Source organism: Oncorhynchus mykiss, chromosome 5 (genome assembly GCF_057628025.1).
Source record: "Oncorhynchus mykiss isolate SJ-2025 chromosome 5, ASM5762802v1, whole genome shotgun sequence".
Lineage (NCBI taxonomy): Eukaryota > Metazoa > Chordata > Actinopteri > Salmoniformes > Salmonidae > Oncorhynchus > Oncorhynchus mykiss.
The window spans coordinates 65,766,471-65,789,969 of record NC_143026.1 but is presented as its reverse complement, the minus strand read 5'-3'; the positions used below and the strand labels follow the sequence as shown (position 1 = coordinate 65,789,969).

At 42.8% G+C, this 23,499-nt stretch overlaps 1 protein-coding gene across 12 annotated transcripts in view; it reads right to left on the bottom strand.

The window, feature by feature from the left end:
• The window catches only part of LOC110524320 (SH2 domain-containing adapter protein D), a 28,143-nt gene extending 5,404 nt beyond the window's left edge, over window positions 1-22,739 (bottom strand). For 2 of the 12 annotated variants that reach the window (XR_016496233.1, XM_090235565.1), the window contains exons 1-6: window positions 22,643-22,734; window positions 21,860-22,380; window positions 19,147-19,528; window positions 16,669-16,819; window positions 14,400-14,624; window positions 180-351 (exon numbers count right to left, since the gene is read on the bottom strand). Coding sequence is in view for 5 of the 12 variants with exons in the window: in XM_090235565.1 (XP_090091691.1) it covers window positions 180-351; window positions 14,400-14,624; window positions 16,669-16,819; window positions 19,147-19,482 (884 nt within the window). In the remaining 7 variants the exon portion in view is untranslated. Of the gene's footprint in view, window positions 1-179; window positions 352-2,243; window positions 2,591-14,399; window positions 14,625-16,668; window positions 16,820-19,146; window positions 19,529-20,324; window positions 20,928-21,859; window positions 22,381-22,642 lie in introns of those variants that run through there. The other 10 variants (XR_016496238.1, XR_016496235.1, XR_016496236.1 and 7 more) reach the window with 8 other exon arrangements.
• Between the last annotated feature and the right edge of the window lie 760 nt (window positions 22,740-23,499).

Below are 23,499 nucleotides of genomic sequence, written 5' to 3'. Positions count from 1 at the left end.
ATTGTATATCGAAACATAGTTTATTCTAATGATATACATGTATAAAACAAAACCACATTTACATTCTACTGTGATGCTTTCAGTATTACTGTGTAGATGAAGCAATAACACCCAACCCAAACAAGAGATAAAGTAAACAATAAAAATGTCATTACAAAGGAAAAGAGTACGGTACGTACACTTGTTTCTCCAGGGGCAGGGTGGGGTCTACTCTCTCCCCCATCATGTTGTGAGGGTCAGAGCAGGGCATCCGGAACTTCATGCTCCCTCCTGCCAGGGGACTGGACCTGGGTGGACGCAGGCGCTCGGTGGGGGACGAGGACCGTTCCCACTCAGCACCATCAAACTGCACTGAAAAAAAGAAAGTGAGTCAGACAGAGTATCTCATTAAAAAGGGAAAACTCAAGCCAGGCCTGGGAAAACAGTGTAGATACTGTTGTTGGTGCAGATGGAAAAAGGGTTGGGCATGCCATAGCACAGAGAACAGACTGTTTCTGCTGAAGGGGTACACAGTGGAGAGGAGAGCACAGATCTGACTGGGTGCAACATCATCATCCAATGGTTGGCTGGGACTAGGAGCTGCTCCAGGGGAGATCTGCAGGGTGACCTAATGAAAGGAGGCATGAGAGGACCACATAGCACAGGGGGCTTCTGGGTTGTGGCGGAAGCGGACCCTGAGGGGCTGCAGTGCGATGTAGAGGGAGAGTCAGTGCTGTGTGGCGACAGGCAAAATACCATCATGACCCAATGTTATGAGACCCATTGCTGTGTGCTACCACCAGTATCTGGCTTACTAGACCTATTATGGTGCGTTACAAAAAAGGCCTTCAATAGCCACTTGTTGCCAAACCTATTGTTGGGTTGTTAGGTTATGTGACCCATTGATGTACAATACCAGTCAAGGGTTTTTCTTTATTTTTGCTATTTCTACATTGTAGAATAATAGTGAAGACATCAAAACTATGAACACATATGGAATCATGTAGTAACCAAAAGTGTTAAACAAATGTAAATATATTAGATTCTTCAAAGTAGCCACCCTTTGCCTTGATGACAGCTTTGCACACTCTTGGCATTCTCTCAACCAGCTTCACCTGGAATGTTTTTCCAACAGTTTCCACATATGGCTGCTTTTCCTTCACTGCGGTCCAACTCATCATAAACCATCTCAAATCGCTGCAGAATGCTGTAGTAGGCATGCTGCTTAAGTGTGCCTTGAATTCTAAATAAATCACTGAGTGTCACCAGCAAAGCACCCCCACATCATCACACCTCCTCCTCCATGCTTCACAGTGGGAACCAGAAATGCGAAGATCATCCATTCACCTACTCTGCGTCTCACAAAGACATGACGGTTGGAACCAAAAATCGCAAATTTGGACTCATCAGACCAAAGGACAGATTTCCACCGGTCTAACGTCCATTGCTCGTGTTTCTTGGCCCAAGCAAGTCTCTACCCCTTTATTGGTGGTTTCTTTGCAGCATTTCGAACATGAAGGCCTGATTCACACAGTCTCCTCTGAACAGTTGATGTTGATGTGTCTGTTACTTGAACTCTGTGAAGCATTTATTTGGGCTGCATTCTGAAGTGCAGTTAACTCTAATGAACGTATCCTCTGCAGCAGAGGTAACTCTGGGTCTTCCTTTCCTGTTGCGGTCCTCATGAGAGACAGTTAACTCTAATGAATGTATCCTCTGCAGCAGAGGTAACTCTGGGTCTTCCTTTCCTGTTGCGGTCCTCATGAGAGACAGTTAACTCTAATGAATGTATCCTCTGCAGCAGAGGTAACTCTGGGTCTTCCTTTCCTGTTGCGGTCCTCATGAGAGACAGTTAACTCTAATGAATGTATCCTCTGCAGCAGAGGTAACTCTGGGTCTTCCTTTCCTGTTGCGGTCCTCATGAGAGACAGTTAACTCTAATGAATGTATCCTCTGCAGCAGAGGTAACTCTGGGTCTTCCTTTCCTGTTGCGGTCCTCATGAGAGCCAGTTTCATCATAGCGCTTGATAGTTTTTGGGACTGCACTTGAAAAGTCTTCCGCATTGACTGAACTTCATGTCTTAAAGTAATGATGGACAGATGTTTCTCTTTGCTTATTTGAGCTGTTCTTGCCATAATATTGACTTGGCCTTTTACCAAATAGGGCTATATTCTGTATACCACCCCTACCTTGTCACAACACAACTGATTAGCACAAACGCATTAAGAAGAGCCAAGCTGTCATCAAGGCGATGGGAGGCTACTTTGAAGAATTAGTTTAACACTTTATTGGTTACTACATGATTTCATGTGTGTTATTTCACAGTTTTGACATCTTCACTATTATTATACAATGTAGAACAATAGTAAAAACAAACAAAAACCCTGGAATGAGTAGGTGTGCCCAAACTTGACTGGTACTGTATGTTAACATCATACAAAAAGCAGGCAGGGCAGATGCAGGACACTGGGGGTTCAGGCTGGTGGGTCAGGGAACAGGTTGGGGAGTGAGAAGGTGTTGTCCTGGGTAGGTGTTGTCCTATCAGGAGATCCTCCTCCATCTGCTGCCCCACTGGAGGGGGGCAGGGTAGCTCAGGCAGCTCTGACATATCTACAGGGAGCCAGGTGCAGAGGAGAGACAGATAAAAAATAATGGATGGATAGGAGGGGAAGTAGAATGAATACGGAGATGGATGGAATATGGAGGAGAGGTAAGAAGTCTGACAGGAGAAAGAGTGAAGGTAGCCAAGTAGATGCTGTGTGTCAGATTGAAAATGATGTGGACTGTGTGTCTAGGATGGTGAGGACAGGGCACACAAATGAGGCAGGAGCGGAACAAAATAGCTCATTACAATCCGTGGCCAGCAACCACGTAACCCATTACTGCAGTCTCAATGGCGCACGCACACAGAATCCGCCACAGCTGCGCTACACACCACACAGTGAATTACTAAACAAATGAAGGGGGGGCTGACATCTTGATGATCAGACAAAACCAAAGACCCCCTGGGTGTGTGACATAAAAGGGCAGCTGAACAGGGCATTAGGAGAGACCCCAGTGATGCTGTACATACATCCCTCACTCTCATCCCTCCCTCTCTCTCACTAGTTCATTATTGATCAGGGAAAACACACTCCGCCACTTTCTCTGGCTCTCTGTGAACTATTGGTGCATGATGCAGTACAATGGCCCCATCTGGAGAGCCCTCCCAGCCCTGCAGAAGCCATCATTAAAGTGTGACCAGCTCAGAGAGAACAGTGAGGGAGGACTAGAATGAAAGGAAGGAGGGAATGAACTCAGTGAAGAGAATCATACATTGTTTTGAAAAGGGATTGCAGTTAAGCTTTGCTTGTCACAGTTAAATGAGAAAATTTCAAACAGAATTCCTGCCCTGTTTAGGGGGAGTTCCAGACTGTATGCAATACCAAGGACATACAGTACACCATGTACTTAGAAACCAGTTGCACTAGCAGTACGAGTGGGTGTGCATTCTGTTCAAATTTTATGATTCCACAGTTGCTGCTATTTGTAGCACACAAGTGTCCTGTTTGAATGTCTGGAAGGCTGTTTGGGGCATCCGTGTTCCAGTGCGACCTCCTGCCTGCAGTGTAACATTTACCCTAAATGGCCCCTTTATAATCCCCTCATGACATCACCTTTACCTCCTCCTACACATGTCAGCACTCATCACTGTGACAAAGGGCGTGACGTGACCTTTTGCTGGCCGGGTGCACACAGAGCTGTCACTCAAACAGAGGGAACATCTGGGCTCCATTTACTACTAATGGGAACCTGTGGATCTATCACACAGGTTGTGGAGGCCATTTGCCCGAAGGTCTTTCTTGTGATATATTTACATTCTGACAACATCATGTTCAGAGAGCGAGAGAGCGAGAGCGAGAACTAGCAGGCAGATTGACATTTCAGAACAGAATATTCAATAATATATTTGAAAACCTGTACAAACCACGTTTTGTCACCAAAGCCCCATATACTACCCACCATTGCGACCTGTACGCTCTCGTTGGCTGGCCCTCGCTTCATACTCGTCGCCAAACCCACTGGCTCCATGTCATCTACAAGACCCTGCTAGGTAAAGTCCCCCCTTATCTCAGCTCGCTGGTCACCATTGCATCTCCCACCTGTAGCACACGCTCCAGCAGGTATATCTCTCTAGTCACCCCCAAAACCAATTCTTTCTTTGGCCGCCTCTCCTTCCAGTTCTCTGCTGCCAATGACTGGAACGAACTACAAAAATCTCTGAAACACTTATCTCCCTCACTAGCTTTAAGCACCAACTGTCAGAGCAGCTCACATATTACTGCACCTGTATATAGCCCACCTATAATTTAGCCCAAAAAACTACCTCTTTCCCTACTGTATTTAAATAATTTATTTATTTTGCTCCTTTGCACCCCATTATTTTTATTTCTACTTTGCACATTCTCCCATTGCAAATCTACCATTCCAGTGTTTTACTTGCTATATTGTATTTACTTTGCCACCATGGCCTTTTTGCCTTTACCTCCCTTATCTCACCTCATTTGCTCACATCGTATACAGACTTGTTTATACTGTATTATTGACTGTATGTTTGTTTTACTCCATGTGTAACTCTGTGTCGTTGTATGTGTCGAACTGCTTTGCTTTATCTTGGCCAGGTCGCAATTGTAAATGAGAACTTGTTCTCAACTTGCCTACCTGGTTAAATAAAGGTGAAATAAAAAAAATAAAAAAAATAAACTCAGCAGACACAAAAGACAACCTCACACTGAAGTGGGTCCACTGGTTGAACCAAGAAAAAGGCATTTCAGTATAAAACAAGTTCAATCCATTTTACTCTTTCAGTATGGAAGACAATGGCACTACAACCTCAGAGCTCATAGTAAATATAGTAAATATAAAAAGCCATTTTATTTTTTATCAAAATAAATATCCTGGAATCAAGTGACAGGAGCATTGGATAAATCCTGCTGTATTTCGTCATTAAACACAAGTATTAAGACATCTGCTTTGTAACAAGCCCAGCTCCCCATGTTCTCTCTGCCAACAAAAGGCTTTCTGCCGGGCGCAACTTCTTCCTACTAATGACAGATAATTAACACCCCTATCCACGAATACACACTAAGGCATATAAAATAGGAATATGACATGGCATTTGAAATCCATTTTCATGGACAGAACTGCCATTTTCTTATTCAGCTCAAACCAATGGCTTTCTACTATTCCTCCCTTTCTGATTTCTCTTCTTGGCCTCAATTTTTCTGGGATTGTATATTCTGTTGGTTCCTGCGCACACACACACCTCCATCTCTCCCCCACTCAGTGGTGCATTATCTATCCCTTCACTACTTCTCTCCCCCCTCCCCATCTCACTCTGCCTCCCATCCAACTCACTTGAGGGAACGAGTCTGGATGGTGAAGGATGTCTTTTCATTAACATCAGTAAAGCTTCACATGGAGCGAGAGAGCGCGAGGGTTGGAAGAATGTCGACACGACACATCCTGTAAATTGATGGAGAAGCCAGTTGGGAACCCCAGGGCCAGCTTAGAGTGAGCTAACAGACCAGGGACACACCGGCCAAGGTGACGGAAATCTCATGATTGCTGCGTCGCACGCACACATGCACACAAATGTGTCTTTGTAGACGCCAGTCTACAGTACATTCACACCTGGAAAACCAATCCAACATTCCGTATCTGCAAAATATTGTGTGAGAGACCTTTAAATGATATTTAAGGCCTCCTACTTGTGGAGGGAAACCAGATATCAGAGATCAGATACTAAAAGCACATACTGTAGATCAAATATGCTGTGTACCTAACACCATTCATCTACTCATTAGACAGGGCATTCTGTGTGGAGTAATGAGTGTCCATTAAATTAGCTCACTAATTGGTGTTGCATGGCTGCAGGGCTATCTATGCAACCCTCACTGTTAAATTTTAAAACATTCACAGGAATTAATGATGGTTGTAATAGGGGGGAGCTAGGTGCTAGTGACAGGTTTGTAGTGTTCTAATTAAAACCTACTGGACTGAGGCATGTCTGTCTACCAGCAGCAGGCTCTCTCACACTGCTGGTGTCACGTAATTGACTACCAACTCACACCCAGACACTGATCTCCACCTGAGCTGGACTGGACTCCACAGTGAATACTGTTCATCCCACTCTAAAAGAGGATATGCACAGCATTTTACTTCCTGATTATCATAATTGTGCATGTAATATGAAACTATCCAAAAAGCCACCTCTAAATGTGCATCCTGCTCTCACTCCTGACCAATGTTCCCTTTAAGCTGCGCTTGTTCGCAGGAGTGCAGCTCCCCAGGACTGCCGTGCAGAAGAAATATCAGCACGCGCAGAGAAACACTAGATTGAACTTAACTAAGGGGAAAAACTGTAGAAAGTTAACACTATCAACATTTCCCTTTACTGTGGGAATTGTGATCGAATCAATGCAATATTATCCACTTTCAATACAACATACCAAAACAAAACTATGCAAGACTAAGTATGCAGAAATAACTATGCAAAAGATGTTGTAGGCAGAACAGTGCAGCATAACCAATCAGAGCTGCAGTAGACCTTTATGCAAATAGACCGTTGCCATATCTGGATCTGTGCTATTCACTTTAAACTGGACCGTGTTTACAGTATGAGTAGATGCTCTTGTTTTGAGATCCAAGCAAGAGCTGCATGCAGCCAAGTGTGCACGTGTTCATATTAGCCCACTTATAGATCATTTGTAGTCAGCAATGGGAGAGTGATTGCTTCTTATAAGAGCACAAAACATGTACATTTCTTTTTTTTTAAAGTGATTCGGATAAACAGCTTTTTTTTATCTTAAAGGGGCAGTGTTGTATTTTGAGAGAGGCTTGAATAAGCTAAGTAGCCAATAGGTAGCATAATGTATCTAATTCTCTGTAATAATGTTATGGGATTAATAATGCATTTTTATTTTGTATAAAATGCTACTTGCATCAAAACAACAACATTTTCAGTCACCTTGTCTGAAGGACAAGTGGATAAACAGGTTAATGTCAAGCCCTGCATGTTCTTTTCAAAAGTCTCATGGAATATAGGCCTACATTGAACAACACATTGGCTGCTATTGTAGGCTGAATGATAGAACATCCAGTTCCATGTTAAAATGTAATGGGATGCATTTTCTCCATTGTTTTTGATGGTAGGCCACTCTAGTCGGCCTACATTATGATCAAATAGCTACAGTAGCCTACTTGACCATTGTCTGAAACTAACTTAAAGCAGGTACAGCCTCAGTGTTCACAGTAAACGCTTGCTGGAAGTTGCACTGAATATTCACAACATTCAAGTTTGCGCTCAGCAGACCTGAAATTTGCTCGGTGCCGAAAAAATGTAAGGGAATATTTCTCCTGACTGTGGTAACTGTTGATAATCAGTTTGTGTGGTGATGAGGTGAGAGCTGAGGCACTGCTGGCAGATCGTAGGTTATCAGGCGGTGTGTCACCTCGGGAGGGAGGACTGCAGGGACAGTCCTGTCACCGCTGTGGGAGGAGAGGCCGCAGTGAAGGCGAAGGTGTCAGCGCCACGCATGACTGATTGCTCCCTGTCACAATGGCCTCGACCCCCCCCTCACCCCCTCCCTGCTCCTCCACAGCCAATGTCATTCATTATCTTCTGTCCCCTGCCCTCGGAGTCGCTGGGATCCACAAACATCCGCACTGAGCTCACATCAAATCTGCCATAACCTTGGACGTCCCCCCTCTCTCTCTACAGCTCTTCAACTAACCCTCAGTGCTGCCATACCAACCCTGCCTAGTAATGCTCGCCATCTGACTGGGAATATGGATTAAAAGTGAGAATGGAACATACTGTAGTGTTTCTGTTTTTCCCTCCAACCAATCTGTTCACACAGGCCGGGGTGCTGGCAGCTAACTGACTGCAGGTAGAAAAACAGGTGCCAGGAAATCATGAGTGAAGGTTTTTGTCCCCCCATCTGGTACCATTTCTTATTGGTGTTGTAATAGATCCTGTCCAAGAGATCTGGGTTTTATTCCTTAAATATTCTGAGAGGGTCACCCACCCGATGGAAGTAATCCTCTCCGTCAACGCTACGTTGTCTATTTAATGCCTGCGATGTAATGTGATTTGAACATGTTCTGTGTGTTTGTGTCTGTGTCGTGTGTTGCTGTAGCAGTTCTGCTGACCACCTGCTTATTAGAACTGGATCAGTCATGCACACGTGAGCATGTAATTAACTGAGAAGAGGGGGAGGAAGGGAGAGCGAATGCATGAAAAAGAGGAGTGAAAGCAAGCGTGTTGATTTATTCTCCTGTCACTTTGACCTCCTGACTGAGATGCAGCTCAATTAAGTAGGCTTGCCCTGCCATATCGTAACTGATCTACTGCCCACCGTCCAGTCTGTCAATCACACACACACACCAGAAACGGAGACAGGGCCTCACAATATAAAAAAAAAAACTTGTATTATTTATGATGTACACTGAGCATTCCACAGGGATGCTGGCCCATGTTGACTCCAATGCTTCCCGTCATTGTGTCAAGTTGGCTGGATGTCCTTTTGGTGGTGGGCCAGTCTTGATACACACAGGAAACTGTTGAGTGTGAAAAAACCCAGCAACAATGCAGTTCTTGACATCTACTACCATACCCCTCTCAAAGGCACTTAACGGTAAGTATTTCGTCTTGCCCATTCACCGTCTGAATGGCACACATACATACATACATACAATTCTTCTTTAAAAACTAGTCGATTTCCGCGGCCCAGCGAAATGTAATTAGCATTAAAAAAAATCCCCATAGAAATCTGTCAGTTTAATCTAGAGATATGAGACATTAATTGGCATCGGATGCGTCTCAATCCATCACATCCGCTGATGTCGCACTTCCGCATCTGCGGTGAAAGGTGACAGATATAGAGCAGTGTTGGTCAGATCATGAGACATCCCGAAAATCAGTCTTCTCACAAAATCATCTATAGCGTCCAAACGGTTTGGCCTACAAACTATGACTCCCTCTGTGGAAAGATGAGACTCACGAAAACGATGGTGTTCTCTTTGACAACCACAATCACCTCGACTCGCTTGAAGTCGGTACAGCCAATCTGCAAACTTCTGTGTGTAGCATCTGAACAGTTTGGCTACACACATTTTGCTCTAGGATGCCCACAGGCCTCATCTAAAAAGGTCCCCCGGTAACAGTTTAAAAAAAATGTGTAGTGTAGTGCATTCAGAAATGATTCAGACCCTTTCCCCACTTCGTGATGTTACAGCCATATTCTTAAATGTATTAAAAAAAAAATCCCAAAATCTACACACAATACCCCATAATGACAACGCAAAAAAACTGGTTTAGAAATGTTAGCAAATGTATTGCCTTTTGCAAATTGCAAATGTATTACAAAAAGATTTCCCAAGCTTTAAACATCCCAAGGAGCACTGTGCAAGCGATAATATTGAAATGGAAGGAGTATCAGACCACTGCAAATCTGCCAAGAAAGACCTGGCCGTCCCTCTAAACTTTCAGCTCATACAAGGAGAAGACTGATCAGAGATGCAGCCAAGAGGCCCATGATCACTCTGGATGAACTGCAGAGATCTACAGCTGAGGTGGGAGACTCTGTCCATAGGACAACAATCAGTCGTATATTGCACAAATCTGGCCTTTATGGAAGAGTGGCAAGAAGAAAGCCATTTCTTAAAGATATCCATAAAAAGTGTCATTTAAAGTTTGCCACAAGCCACCTGGGAGACACACCAAACATGTGGAAGAAGGTGCTCTGGTCAGATGAAACCAAAATTTAACTTTTTGGCAACAATGCAAAACGTTATGTTTTGGCGTAAAAGCAACACAGCTGAACACACCATCCCCACTGTCAAACATGGTGGTGGCAGCATCATGGTTTGGGCCTGCTTTTCTTCAGCAGGGACAGGGAAGATGGTTAAAATTGATGGGAAGATGGATGGAGCCAAATACAGGACCATTCTGGAAGAAAACCTGATGGAGTCTGCAAAAGACATGAGACTGGCACGGAGATTTGTCTTCCAACAAGACAATGATCCAAAACATAAAGCAAAATCTACAATGGAATGGTTCAAAAATAAACATATCCAGGTGTTAGAATGGCCAAGTCAAAGTCCAGACCTGAATCCAAACGAGAATCTGTGGAAAGAACTGAAAACTGCTGTTCACAAATGCTCTCCATCCAACCTCACTGAGCTCGAGCTGTTTTGCAAGGAGGAATGGGAAAAGATGTCAGTCTCTCGATGTGCAAAACTGATAGAGACATACCCCAAGCGACTTACAGCTGTAATCGCAGCAAAAGGTGGCGCTACAAAATATTAACTTAAGGGGGCTGAATAATTTTGCACGCCCAATTTTTCAGTTTTGATTTGTTAAAAAAAGTTTGAAATGTCCAATAAATGTCGTTCCACTTCATGATTGTGTCCCACTTGTTGTTGATTCTTCACAAAAAAATACAGTTTTATATCTTTATGTTTGAAGCCTGAAATGTGGCAAAAGGTCGCAAAGTTCAAGGGGGCCGAATACTTTCGCAAGGCACTGTATATGTGTGTGTGTGTGTGTGTGTGCGTTTCGTGATCCTTCTTATATCTCTCAGACATAGGACATAGTGGGGCAAAAAAGTATTTAGTCAGCCACCAATTGTGCAAGTTCTCCCACTTAAAGATGAGAGAGGCCTGTAATTTTCATCATAGGTACACTTCAACTATGACAGACAAAATTAGAAGAAAAGAAATCCAGAAAATCACATTGTAGGATTTTTAATGAATTTATTTGCAAATTATGGTGGAAAATAAGTATTTGGTCAATAGCAAAAGTTTCTCAATACTTTGTTATATACCCTTTGTTGGCAATGACAGAGGTCAAACGTTTTCTGTAAGTCTTCACAAGGTTTTCACACACTGTTGCTGGTATTTTGGCCCATTTCTCCATGCAGATCTCCTCTAGAGCAGTGATGTTTTGGGGCTGTTGCTAGGCAACACGGACTTTCAACTCCCTCCAAAAGATTTTCTATGGGGTTGAGATCTGGAGACTGGCTAGGCCACTCCAGGACCTTGAAATGCTTCTTACAAAGCCACTCTTTCGTTGTCCGGGCGGTGTGTTTGGGATCATTGTCATGCTGAAAGACCCAGCCACGTTTCCTCTTCAATGCCCTTGCTGATGGAAGGAGGTTTTGAGTCAAAATCTCACAATACATGGTCCCATTCATTCTTTCCTTTCCACGGATCAGTCGTCATGGTCCCTTTGCAGAAAAACAGCCCCAAAGCATGATGTTTCTACCCCCATGATTCACAGTAGGTATGGTGTTCTTTGGATGCAACTCAACATTCTTTGTCCTCCAAACATGACGAGTTGAGTTTTTACCAAAAAGTTATATTTTGGTTTCATCTGACCATATGACATTCTCACAATCTTCTTCTGGATCATCCAAATGTGAAAACTTCAGATGGGTCTGGACATGTACTGGCTTAAGCAGCGGGACACGTCTGGCACTGCAGGATTTGAGTCCCTGGCGGCGTAGTGTGTTACTGATGGTAGGCTTTGTTACTTTGGTCCCAGCTCTCTGCAGGTCCTTCACTAGGTCCCCCCGTGTGGTTCTGGGATTTTTGCTCACCGTTCTTGTGATCATTTTGACCCCACGGGGTGAGATCTTGCGTGGAGCCTCAGATCGAGGGAGATTGTCAGTGGTCTTGTATGTCTTCCATTTCCTAATAATTGCTCCCACAGTTGATTTCTTCAAACCAAGCTGCTTACCTATTGCAGATTCAGTCTTCCCAGCCTGGTGCAGGTCTATAATTTTGTTTCTGGTGTCCTTTGACAGCTCTTTGGTCTTGGCCATAGTGGAGTTTGGAGTGTGACTGTTTGAGGTTGTGGACAGGTGTCTTTTATTGTGGACAGGTGTCTTTTACTGATACCAAGTTCAAACAGGTGCCATTAATACAGGTAACGAGTGGAGGACAGAGGAGCCTCTTAAAGAAGTACTGGTCTGTGAGAGGTCTGTGAGAGCCATAAATCATGCTTGTTTGTAGGTGACCAAATACTTATTTTCCACCATAATTTGCAAACAAATTAATTAAAAATCCTACAATGTGATTTTATGAATTTTTTTTCTCATTTTGTCTGTCATAGTTGAAGTATACTTATTATGAAAATTACAGGCCTCATCTTTTTAAGTGGGAGAACTTGCACAATTGGTGGCTGACTAAATACTTTTTTGCCCCCCTGTACACTTCATAACAAACTTCCTTTGGATCTTTTTTTTTTTGGGGGGGGGGCTCTCTGTTGTTCTATTAGTGAATATGTTATTCACTGCGTTTGTATGGGCTAATAGCAGGAAGGCCAAATTATATATATAATTTTATTTTAAATAAGTATATTTTTTGATTCTTCAAGGGGTCTTAAAATTCCAAATCAAATAGCTAAATGATCCTTGGTATGACCTTCTTAAAACAATTCCATATAGCTTAGTAGAACCCCTCTACAGTCTAAGGGCTGTAGAACCCAGCAGCGTTGGTAGTTCAAAACACAAATGGGTGCGCCTGGCATCTACTACCATACCCCTTTCAAAGGCACACATACACAATCCAAGTCTCAAATGTCTCAAGGTTTGAAAATCCTTCTTTAACCTGTCTCCTCCCCTTCATCTACACTGATTGAAGTGGATTTAACAAGTGACATCAATAATGGATCATAGCTTTCACCTGAAATCACCTGGTCAGTCTATATCATGGATAACGCAGGTGTTCTTAATGTTTTTATACTCAGCGTAAGTGTCGGATACAGACAGCAAATTCATTAACACACACAAAGTCACCCTTATCATCCAGTCTCATGTTCAATTGGCAAGTAGTCATGAATGTGATCATTCAAGGTGTGTGTTTAGTAGTGTGAGAGTAAAAAGTGAAAGATTATTCATTGAGTGTAAAAGGGTGGTTGTGAGTGTTAGGGACGAGTACTCAAACAGACGTCAAAACTAGCTTCAACCAACTCTAAAATGTGTTTGTGGAATGTGCTTTGTGGCATGTCTGGGGGGGGGGGGGGTACATTTTGTCTTGAAGACCATGTCAATTTGCTTTGACTCTAGTTTTCCATTTGTACATGTTTTGGTTTTTGCCCCTCAAATACACAACAAGGCAAGCATCACTCAGTTCTTCTCCCTATATTCCCTTTCCCTCACTCAATTGCATTCCAAGCGCTCCCTCTACACACGCATGCTGAGTTGGCACACAAGCTCCCGTTAGGCTTACAGAAATAAATGCCTATAAAAACGGAGGAACGGTGGGCGTAGAAAAAGGTCTAACTGATAGGATACACAAGATACATTCCTTGCCAAATTACGACAGTTTTAATCATAAATAAAACATAGACTGGTTGATTGAAGTAGGGAAATATGTGTTCTAAAAATGAGCTGCAGTTTGGGAATAATTGTATCCAGTCTATTTTCTGCTTAGGCTACTTTGTGAACTGCTGGTGCCATTTAGAATTGGTTAGCCTAAGCCATAACCCCCCTAAACATAGAGAGGTTCCACACTGAAAATATGCAAAAACAGGTTAAAGACAAAGAGCATATTTTCATCAGAATCATTATGCCTACTCACCAAACTGATGCCGTGCCGTAATTCATCACCATGCAGTGTACAATGTGGAATCGTTCATCCATTTAAACAAATTCCAAAGAACAGGCAGAATAAACTAAATTAAACGTCTGTAGGTCTATATCGAAAAGACCACAGATTTTGGTATGTAACCCTGAAAAACGCCAAAATAAGCCCCGTTTCAAATTATCACTCTTTGAAAAGAACAGCTCCAGACACGCAGGATGGGTGTGTATTACTTCGCACTGGCAACTTTTTTCATTTGGAAAAATATTCTGTCATATTAAATTGTGTTTTTTTGCAATAAAATAGGTGCGTCTTTAATGTGATAAGGGCTCGGGAAATAACAGTGTGGAAAAAATGTTAGGGAAAAAAATCCTGTGCAGGCCTTGCTCTTGTGTTCTAAAAATAGAACTTGAGAAAAATAATAATAATACATGTACTGAACAGTCAAACCCTAATGAGTGTAATAGTGACAGTGTGAGATAGCTACTCAGGTGGCTGAGGATGGGACTGAGGTCAGTCAGCGCTCCCAAGTGGTGCAGCATTTTAAGGCACTGCATCTCTGTGTTAGAGGCATCACTACAGACCCTGGTTCGATCTAGGGCTGTATCACAACCGGCCGTGATTGGGAGTCCCATAGGGTGGCGCACAATTAGTCCAGCGTCGTCTGGGTTAAGGGAGGGTTTGGCCGGGGTAGGCCGTCATTGTAAATAAGAATTTGTTCTGACTTGCCTAGTTAAATAAAGGTTCAATTAAAAAAAAAAGAGATAAAAATGTTTAAGTAGGTCAATACCTGCGAAGGCTTTAGAGATGTTCTCTTTCTTCCACTCCCATGGCTGGTCGTACTCGTCTGCTGGCCGCTCGTCATCCTGCGGCAACCGGCTCTCCCTGCCTTCCTCCAGGGGGTTGCTGTACCCCAGCCCCACCCCTAGCGGCCGCCCCCGCCCCTTCTCATAGGGGGTGTCGTAGAGCTGCACCTCGCCTTGTGTCCGACCCACTCCGGGACCATGCTGCAACTCTGTTAGAGAGAACACAAACATTTGACTAATTTCATTGAATAGTGTGCGACTATTCCATTTGTTTTTCAAAGAGAGAACACACACATTTCAAAGTTAGACATGAAGGATTTATGAACCAACAGTTAATAATTTAGAACACAGAAACAGAAAACAAACTGTTATTATGGTTAGAAAACACAAGATTCCTACAACAGGAGGTCAATTGCATCTGTCACAGCAAATTATATGAAAAGCCTGTTGAGCAAAAACAACATGAGTTGAATTTGAGGATGGGAAACAAATTATGTTTGCACAGCTTGCTGAAGGCTCAACGCGTCATATGGAGAGGCTTAACTAAACTCTGGGCTAGACCCGGAGCCGTGTAGCAGAAGAACAGCACTTCTCTTCACAGTTACAGCAGCAATCTAGTTGCTGCATCTCACAACAGCCAGTCTCATTTGCATTTTTATCAGAATTCTCAGCATGTAGCATGTTCTATAAAAATCTTTCCCAACACCGTCAACCGTCAGAGAGTTACGTGTGACTTTGAGCTGAGAAGCCATAGATTATTGAAATAACAAAAACACACGAAGACAGACTTCTGAAACAACTGCCATGTGGGCTGTGAAGCTCAAAGCTTCAAAAAACAGGCAATATTGGGTGGAAGGAAAGTGGAAGAATCTTTTGTCTCCACCATCAGCCTATCTATGGAGGTGCAGTGATGTGAGAGGGAAAGAGTGCTGGATCTTAAATGGAAGGGTTGGCTGGTGAAAAGCAGAACAGGCTAACTTTAACCTTCAGACTAAAGACTGCTATTGGGCGCCCCTGCCGTCTCCATGGCGACAGAGGCGGCCCTGGGGACAGACCCTGAAGTGGGAGGAGGTGAGGAAGGGAGGGGAGGGCTGGGTTGGTTTGATGTTAAATCATTGAGACAGAGGCAGGCTTGGTGTTGTGGCATGCTGCTGTACCTGTGCAGGGAGCATGGAATGTCAGGGAACAGAGAGGAGATAGAAGAGATTAGGGGAGGGAGATGAAAATAGGCAGGGTGGGAATGAGAAATGGATGGGAACATGAAGGGAGAGAACATATCTTGAAGGGAATCAGGAATCTATTACGGTATGCAAATGTATGTCAGACCGGCGGGTGACAGAGAATAGAAACTGAGTTCTGCCTTTATTCTCCCCAACTGAACTTTCAAAAACGTGACAGAACCACATTTAAGATACCTTGGGGACGACATCTGCCAAAAACACACATCAGTTGATAATCTGTCTCTGGGGGGGTATAATAGCTGTTCTACTTGAGAATCAGAGCGATATTCAGTGTCACACCTGGCTTTCCCTCTTCCACCATGTGTTTAATGGAACGCCCACTGACATACCACAGTAACTCAGTCCTGGGTTGACTGGCTCACTGGCTTAGGCTCCATTGTGTATTTACCAAGCTGAAAGACTAAGAGCCCCTTTGTCCTAACCCTGTGACTATAAACTGCTTCTGACTTGAATGAAGCCAGCAAAGACAACAGTCAAACACACACTGACTCTCAGACGGATTAAAAAGCTACCCAGATTCCCGAGGGCAACTAGGGGAGAATCCCTCCACCACTCTAGTGAGAGACGCTACACTGCATGGCTCTGACAGACAGTGGCTGAGGAAACAGAGTTGTTACTACAGAAAGGCAACATGAGAAACGACAGATCTGAACCAAGGGATGGAGGATGAGCGCTAGGGAAAGGATGAGCGCGAGAGACATTTGTAAGGCTGTGAGTCAGACAGAGGACAATCTGACAGGGGAAAAGTCTCGCTCCTGCAGCGGAGGGCGTCGTGGCCTCGTCGGCAGATCTGTTTTACGCTAGGCTCTAGCCAACTCTCCTATCGAAGGCATGATAACCAAAGTCAGAGGAGTTGGCTAAACCACAAACAGATCTGGTAACAGGCTAGAAGACAGATATGAACAAAAACGCCATGGAGAGAATATATTCCGTCAATTGTGATTAGCCTACCTGTCCTGTGACAAAGAAATACTTGGTTCATCCAAAAACCAAAGCCTAGTAACAGACTCACCTGTGATGACGCGTTGGGCCTCGTAAGGCTCCATGTAGCCGTTGTTCTCGCAGCGCACAGGTCCCAGATCAGACTCTGGCCGGGGATTTGTGTGAGCATCAAACGGATCAGAATAATCTGCATCTCTTACTGCTGGGGCTGACGGAACCACCTGGGGTATAACAGACACTCATTAAGACACAATACATTACAATGTATCACTCATACAGTGCATTCAGAAAGTATTCAGACCCCTTGACTTTTTCCAAATTTTGTTACAGCCATATTCTAAAATGGATTGAATAAATTGTTTTCCTCATCAATCTGCACACAACACCCCATAATGACGAATCCATAATGACAAATCCTTGTTTACATAAGTATTTAGACCCAGAGCAAAAACCAAGACATGAGGTCGAAGGAATTGTCTGTAGAGCCCCGAGACAGGATTGTGTCAAGGCACAGATCTGGGAAGGTTACAAACAAAAATCTGCAGCATTTAACATCCACAAGAACACAGTGGCCTCCATCATTCTTAAATGGAACCACCAAGACACTTCCAAGAGGTGTCCATCCAGCCAAACTGAGCAATCCGGGAAAAAAGGTCTTGTTCAGGGAGGTGACCAATGGTCACTGACAGAGCTCCAGAGTTTTTCTGTGGAGATGGGAGAACCTTCCAGAAGGACCACCATCTCCACAGCACTCCACCTGTCAGGCCTTTATGGTAGAGTGGCCAGACAGAAGCCATTCCCTCAGTAAAAGGCACATGACAGCCAGCTTGGAGTTTGCCAAAAGCCACCTACAGTAGAGAATCTCAGACCATGAGAAACAAGATTGTCTGGTCTGATGAAACCAAGAGTGAACTCATTGGCCTGAATTCCAAGCTTATGGATGAAACCTGTTTTTCAGCAGCAGGGACTGGGAGACTAGTCAGGATCGAGGGAAAGATGAACGGGGCAAAGTACAGAGAGATCCTTGATGATAATCCCTAAGCACACAGTCAAGATAATGCAGGAAGGGCTTTGGGACAAGTCTCTGAATGTCCTTGAGAGGTCCAACCAGAGCCCGGACGTGAACCCGATCGAACATCTCTGGGGATACCTGAAAATTGCTGTGCAGTGACACTCCCCTTCCAACCTGACAGAGCTTGAGAGGATCTGCAGAGAAGAAATGGGAGAAACTCCCCAAATACAGGTGTTCCAAGCTTGTAGCGTCATCCCCAAGAAGACTCAAGGCTGTAATCACTGCCAAAGGTACTTCAACTAAATACTGAGTAAAGGGTCTGAATACTTATACAAATGTGATATTTCAGTTTATGTACATTTGAATTTTTATTTTTATTTTTTTAACGGTTTTTGCTTTGTCATAATGTGTTATTGTGTGTAGATTGATAAGGAAAAAATATATATTTAATCTATTTTAGAATAAGGCTGTAACGTAACAAAATGTTTAAAAACTCAAGTAGTCTGAACCCTTTTCCCAAATGCACTATACACTAAGAGCACAAACCGTCATTCTGTTACCAAACTTTTCATCTGTACTGTTCTTCAAGTAAATGTGTTTTTGTAAAATTTTCTGCTGAAATTGTTAAAAGTAGTCCTTGTACATAGAGTTGTGGTTTGTTTAACTTTGCAATCATTGGTTTTGTTTGTCATACATTTTTAAGTGAAAAGACTGCGTTTTAACATCATTGTTACCGTGGAGTTGCTCTTATCGAAAGCCCAGGATTTAAATTGCAATGTTCATGGGGGGATGGATGTTCTCACACACCAGAATTCCACACAGACATTAATGAGGGCAGCCAGAGCACCTACGCAGAGTGTCTGTATCAACTCTACCTTCCCTTAGACCTTCAATGCACTTCAGGAGCTGTGCACTTGAGGCTTTTCAAATGAGAATAAGAGATCGATTTTAATGCAGTTGTGGATTTTAATGCATTACCTTAGTGATAATGTGTGTGCTGATTTGTTAACTGAATCAATGTGCATTCCCTGCCTCTATAGGCAAATACTATCTTACTCTCTGTCTCTGTCTCTCTATGAAATTCTGAGCATCCCTGACCCTTGCAGCTGTGCCTGTGTGTTCTCCTGCCAACACATACTGTACTCATCCAGGGTGGGTCTATGTGCCTGATGGCAGCACAAGTGTGGCATACGGTACTATAGCAGCCTAAGGCCTGTATGGCTTTCCTCACCATGTGTTCACATGGGAATCTCTCTCTGCTTGCTAAACCAAACACCATTTATTATTTATGTCTGGACATAAACTCAGGGGACTGTGACACCCCACTCAACGAGCCATTCATCCCATCAATAACGCTTCCTTCCATTAGTCATCCAGGCCGGCCAATTTATGGGCCACTTCAAACATGGCATGATGTATTGAAACATTGCATACTTCTGACTCACATTACCAGTCACTTGCATATGGGCTTAATCAATAAGCAGAGAGGTCTTTTTAATGGTAATGATTGTTAACGTGGAACAGGAAATGACTTACAGGCTCTTGATCTTCTAGGGAGATGGCACTCAGTAAGATCTTAGTTCGCCCCAGGTCCTGAGAGTCCATCTTGATGAGACGATGTTTGGGAGATACAACCTTCATATCCAGGCTGGCGGACTTCAGAGGAGAACCAAAGGCAGGGTAGGAGGAGTCTGAGGACCCAGACTCGTTTCTGGCCCGGTTCTCAGAGTCCTCGTATGGGTCCTCAAAGTCTAGTTTCTTCTGAGCCCGATAGGCTTTCAGTATCTCACTCTCTGTGTAGTCTGGTTTGGGTGGCTGAGGAGGCATCCTCCTGCTCCCAAAACTCAAATAGTCTTTGAGCCACTTTGCCATTTGACCTCTGCTCCCTCAGACACTTGATGGGTTGAAAGACAGGTTTCTGTGAAGAGAAAACATTATGATTCTGGTTAAACTACTTGCTTTCCTTTTAGTGACCTGATTCTAAACCTCAGACTCAATAGACAACAGACAGTGGATGGGTTAACATTGTGTGTCCTGTTCTGAAGTAAAACACTAACATAATGTCATCATTCATTCAAAATGTAGGACTACTAGGATAACCTAACCCTAGTCTCAGTGACAGCTGGACTTTAATTACTACTAATCAGTAGGAACTACTAATTACAACTAATGCTCAGAGAAACAATAAAGCAGTCTTTATAGCAGACTTTGCCTGAGAACAGCAATTAAATTGTAAACCCAGTAATAAAGTCTGATTTAATTAACAGATACTGAATCCACTAGGAACAACTGCAAGTCATGGATAAGAACAAGCAAAACAGTTTCCTGACCTGTGTCAAACTTCAAAACAGAAGGCAATCAACAAAGACAAGTAATATGTTACATCGCACTTATATTTTACAACTAACATAAAAGCAACAGTACAGGTAACAGTTTAACACGCATTAAATACAATTATACCATATCAAATAGTCTTTATATGCTTAAAAACATATTGGTCCAAAACATCCCATTGTAATCATGTTTTCCTTTGCTCTTGTCCTCTTTGATATGTTCATTATTTCACCATCGACAACGATGATAACATTGAAACAAACTACAATTTAAGCACTTAAATCTGTAATTCTACTTCCACGTAAATTCTGCAACTTTTAAAATAAGCTTTTCAATAAATTCCAGTTTTTATACTGAAAGTGCATTGCGCTAAGACACACCTTCAGTCCTACCACTCAGTATGCGAGCGTTTTATTCCACTTTTCTTCATTTTGATCGTAGAAAGTAGTCCTATGTTAATAATAGCTTTTGTCCATGAACGTAAATATGGAAAGAACAATCATTTCGCTCCAGTGTGACAGCCTGCGTGCGAGGGTGGAGAATAACAGAAAAGTTCCGCTGGGAAACGACTGATCGCAAGTGAGAGCAACTACGAAGGAAACCTATAGAAATCAGGGAGAAACCACGCAATTAAAGGGGAGGTGTTCATTCCATGATTCACAATGGATTCTCTTTTTACAGTCAGCCGATTTTTCATTTAATAATTCTGCATAGACCAGACCCATAACATAAGAGTAATTGATTATGGAAAATTAAGTAGGCTGCATCTAAAAAATGATATGTAGTAGCCCTACAAATTAAATGAAAATCAGGTTTAAAATACTCAGGCATTCAGATACTTGAACAGATCATTTAAATGCTTGTTCTCATTAAACAACAAAACGATTCCAAACGCATGAAAAGAGAATACAAGTTTTGTATAATTGCAATGTTTCCTCCACCCCTCTCAATTTGTCCTCATCCCAGCACTCTCTTGCTGATTTGCCTGCCTTAACAGCAAATTAGGCTATGACATTCAAAATTATGTAAATGAGTTTGGTAAATTGGTAGGAGAGAAAAAAGAATTTCCTCTGCACAATAATTAACACTTACACCCACAAACTGTTACCAATCTGACAAACACATTTTGAGCAAGCAAATAGATGTGCGGTGCCTGCCTGCCATACCCTCCAGGAAAAGCATGGTGAAGCAAAATCTACATAATAGAAAATATCCTTTCTGTTCAAAAGATAGCACATTGTTATATGGGGAAGTGGGCTTCATACGTCCACAGATGTCCTTTTTTGTCCGGACCACAGAGTTGTTAAGAAGCTAATTGAATTTCAGTGATCCAGTGGGTGATAATGTTATCTGGGCCAGTTAAGACACCATAAATGCCTCATGACAGCCATGATCTCACGATCTCCCCGGGAGAAAGAGAGGATGATGTCATATCTGAGCAGCAACCTTCACTGCCATTGCCACAACTCCCCCCGCCCACCACTGCTCCCACACTCTCCAAAGTCCTTCTTCCAGGCTGGTATGCCTGGCAGGAGGGACAGTGGGGAACAAAACAGTGAAGTAGAGCAAGAAAAGAAGGAAAGACAGTACCCTCTGGCCCCTGCAGAGAGAGGAGGACACTACATCACATTTACTCATACAATGTTGTTTGAGTAAACAACATGCCTGGGTTTTCCACCAAGGACTCAAATTAAATCAAATGTAATGAAAACCCATTTGTGTGGAAATACTTTTACACAATCATTAATGAAGGCCAGTAACAGCATAGTAAATGTAATGCTTGGCATGTGTCGCCATCTCTTGGTGATTTGAAAGAACTGCATAAAGTACAGTCTGTTTCCCTCATTCTCATGACAGACACCGGTTCAATAAACTATCTGATTAAATATGATGATACCTGTTGCAGGGGACTGACCTGACTGTTTGGCTGGTATGGTTTGTCTGTGCTGATCCTGGGGTTGAGTCGCTCCAGCTACACCAGAGTTCCTAGAGACAGGCTAAAGTGCTCTGCTCTCCACCATTCAGGTCTCTGTTATGGGGCAATCCACATATGCTGTGTTCACAACGGCAGCCCACATCGGCAGCCTGATCTTGTTTTCACTAATTGGTCTTATCGACCAATACTTTTTGTGGAAGGTACTGTACTAGGCTGGGTACATACCCCCCATGCACTCAACGTTGTCGAGATACAGTACATCGTTAGTGGAGAAACTGTGAAACAAGCTGTAGCCTATTGTCTGTTTATGAGTCTTTTGTTAAAGAAGGTGAAACAATGTTGTGTTTATTGGCTGGCGTTCGCTTCTGCTGCAGCCTTCGCTGTAAAATATAGCACGTTGCCATGGTGCTTCGGATGTGATTGGTCAAAATACCAATTTGTGGAAAGAAGATCCGATTTCGACTGCCTGTGTAAACGTAGCCATTGTCTCGTCCATCCTGCTGTAAAGAACATATTTCAGGGATAATTCAGTTTGCTTTGGAGGGTTATACACATAATGTCCAGTAGTTTGTCCAGTAGTTTCAATTAGATATATATATTTTATATGTAAGTAAATTAGTGTAGGGTATTTGTAGTGTTATAATTGCCTGAGCCATGTTCAGCTAAAATGTGATGTTTTACAAGAAAACAATATTTACTATCATGTAAGCTAACCTACCCAGCTCTCTGTACAAGCCAAATTTCGTTTAAAGTGCTTTGTACCTTTTCAACTTTTAAGGCGACGCTGTTTACTTTCTTCTCCATCTTTGTCCTTGTGCACTACTGTACTTCCGGGCTGATCTTAAATCCCACCCCCCAATTATCATCATTGGCTACGTCTTTTTGCTTTGGTCTTAGTGATTGGCTATAATGTATCAAATAATGTATCCAAGTCCCGAAGTCATCCAAAACTGCAACATTTAACCTAATACGTTACTGTGTTACAATTTGGGATATGCGGCAATACACTCTGTGACGGCAAACTGCAATGCAGTGAAACATGGTTAATCGCAATAAACCAGATTATTTCTAATAAACAATTACTTTTATTTGATATAAAAGTTGAATCGTTATCCTCAAGTGACAAATATGCGTTATCCCAATACTTACATAAAAAAATGCATACCACACTAAATCTGTCATGTACGCCTGCCAATCAAAATCCGATCCGGCTTCTGATGCGTAGGTGATTGGAGGATCTGGAAGAAAGGGCAGGTGCATTTGAAAGTCCAAAAGGGATGGACCAGTTGTGTACGTTGCGGTAGCAGGCAACTCATGGGACAGAAGAAACCCCTTCCAAAAAACGCCACTCTACCTCAGGTATTTCTTTCTATACCAATTGAATGTTGAGGATTTAGCCTAATGTGTGTTGGCCTACTACATTTTTTATCACCTATGTACTACCACTGTAATATTACCTGTAAATGTATTGGTTATGTTTCCCAAAAGGCTAAATGCTTCTTTAATCAAACTGAGAATAGACCTGTGTCTCAATGATGCCATTATAAAACATATATGGTGGTTTATCACACAAGACTTCATCAAACCTGGTTATTGTTGTATTGTATGCTATGCAAAGG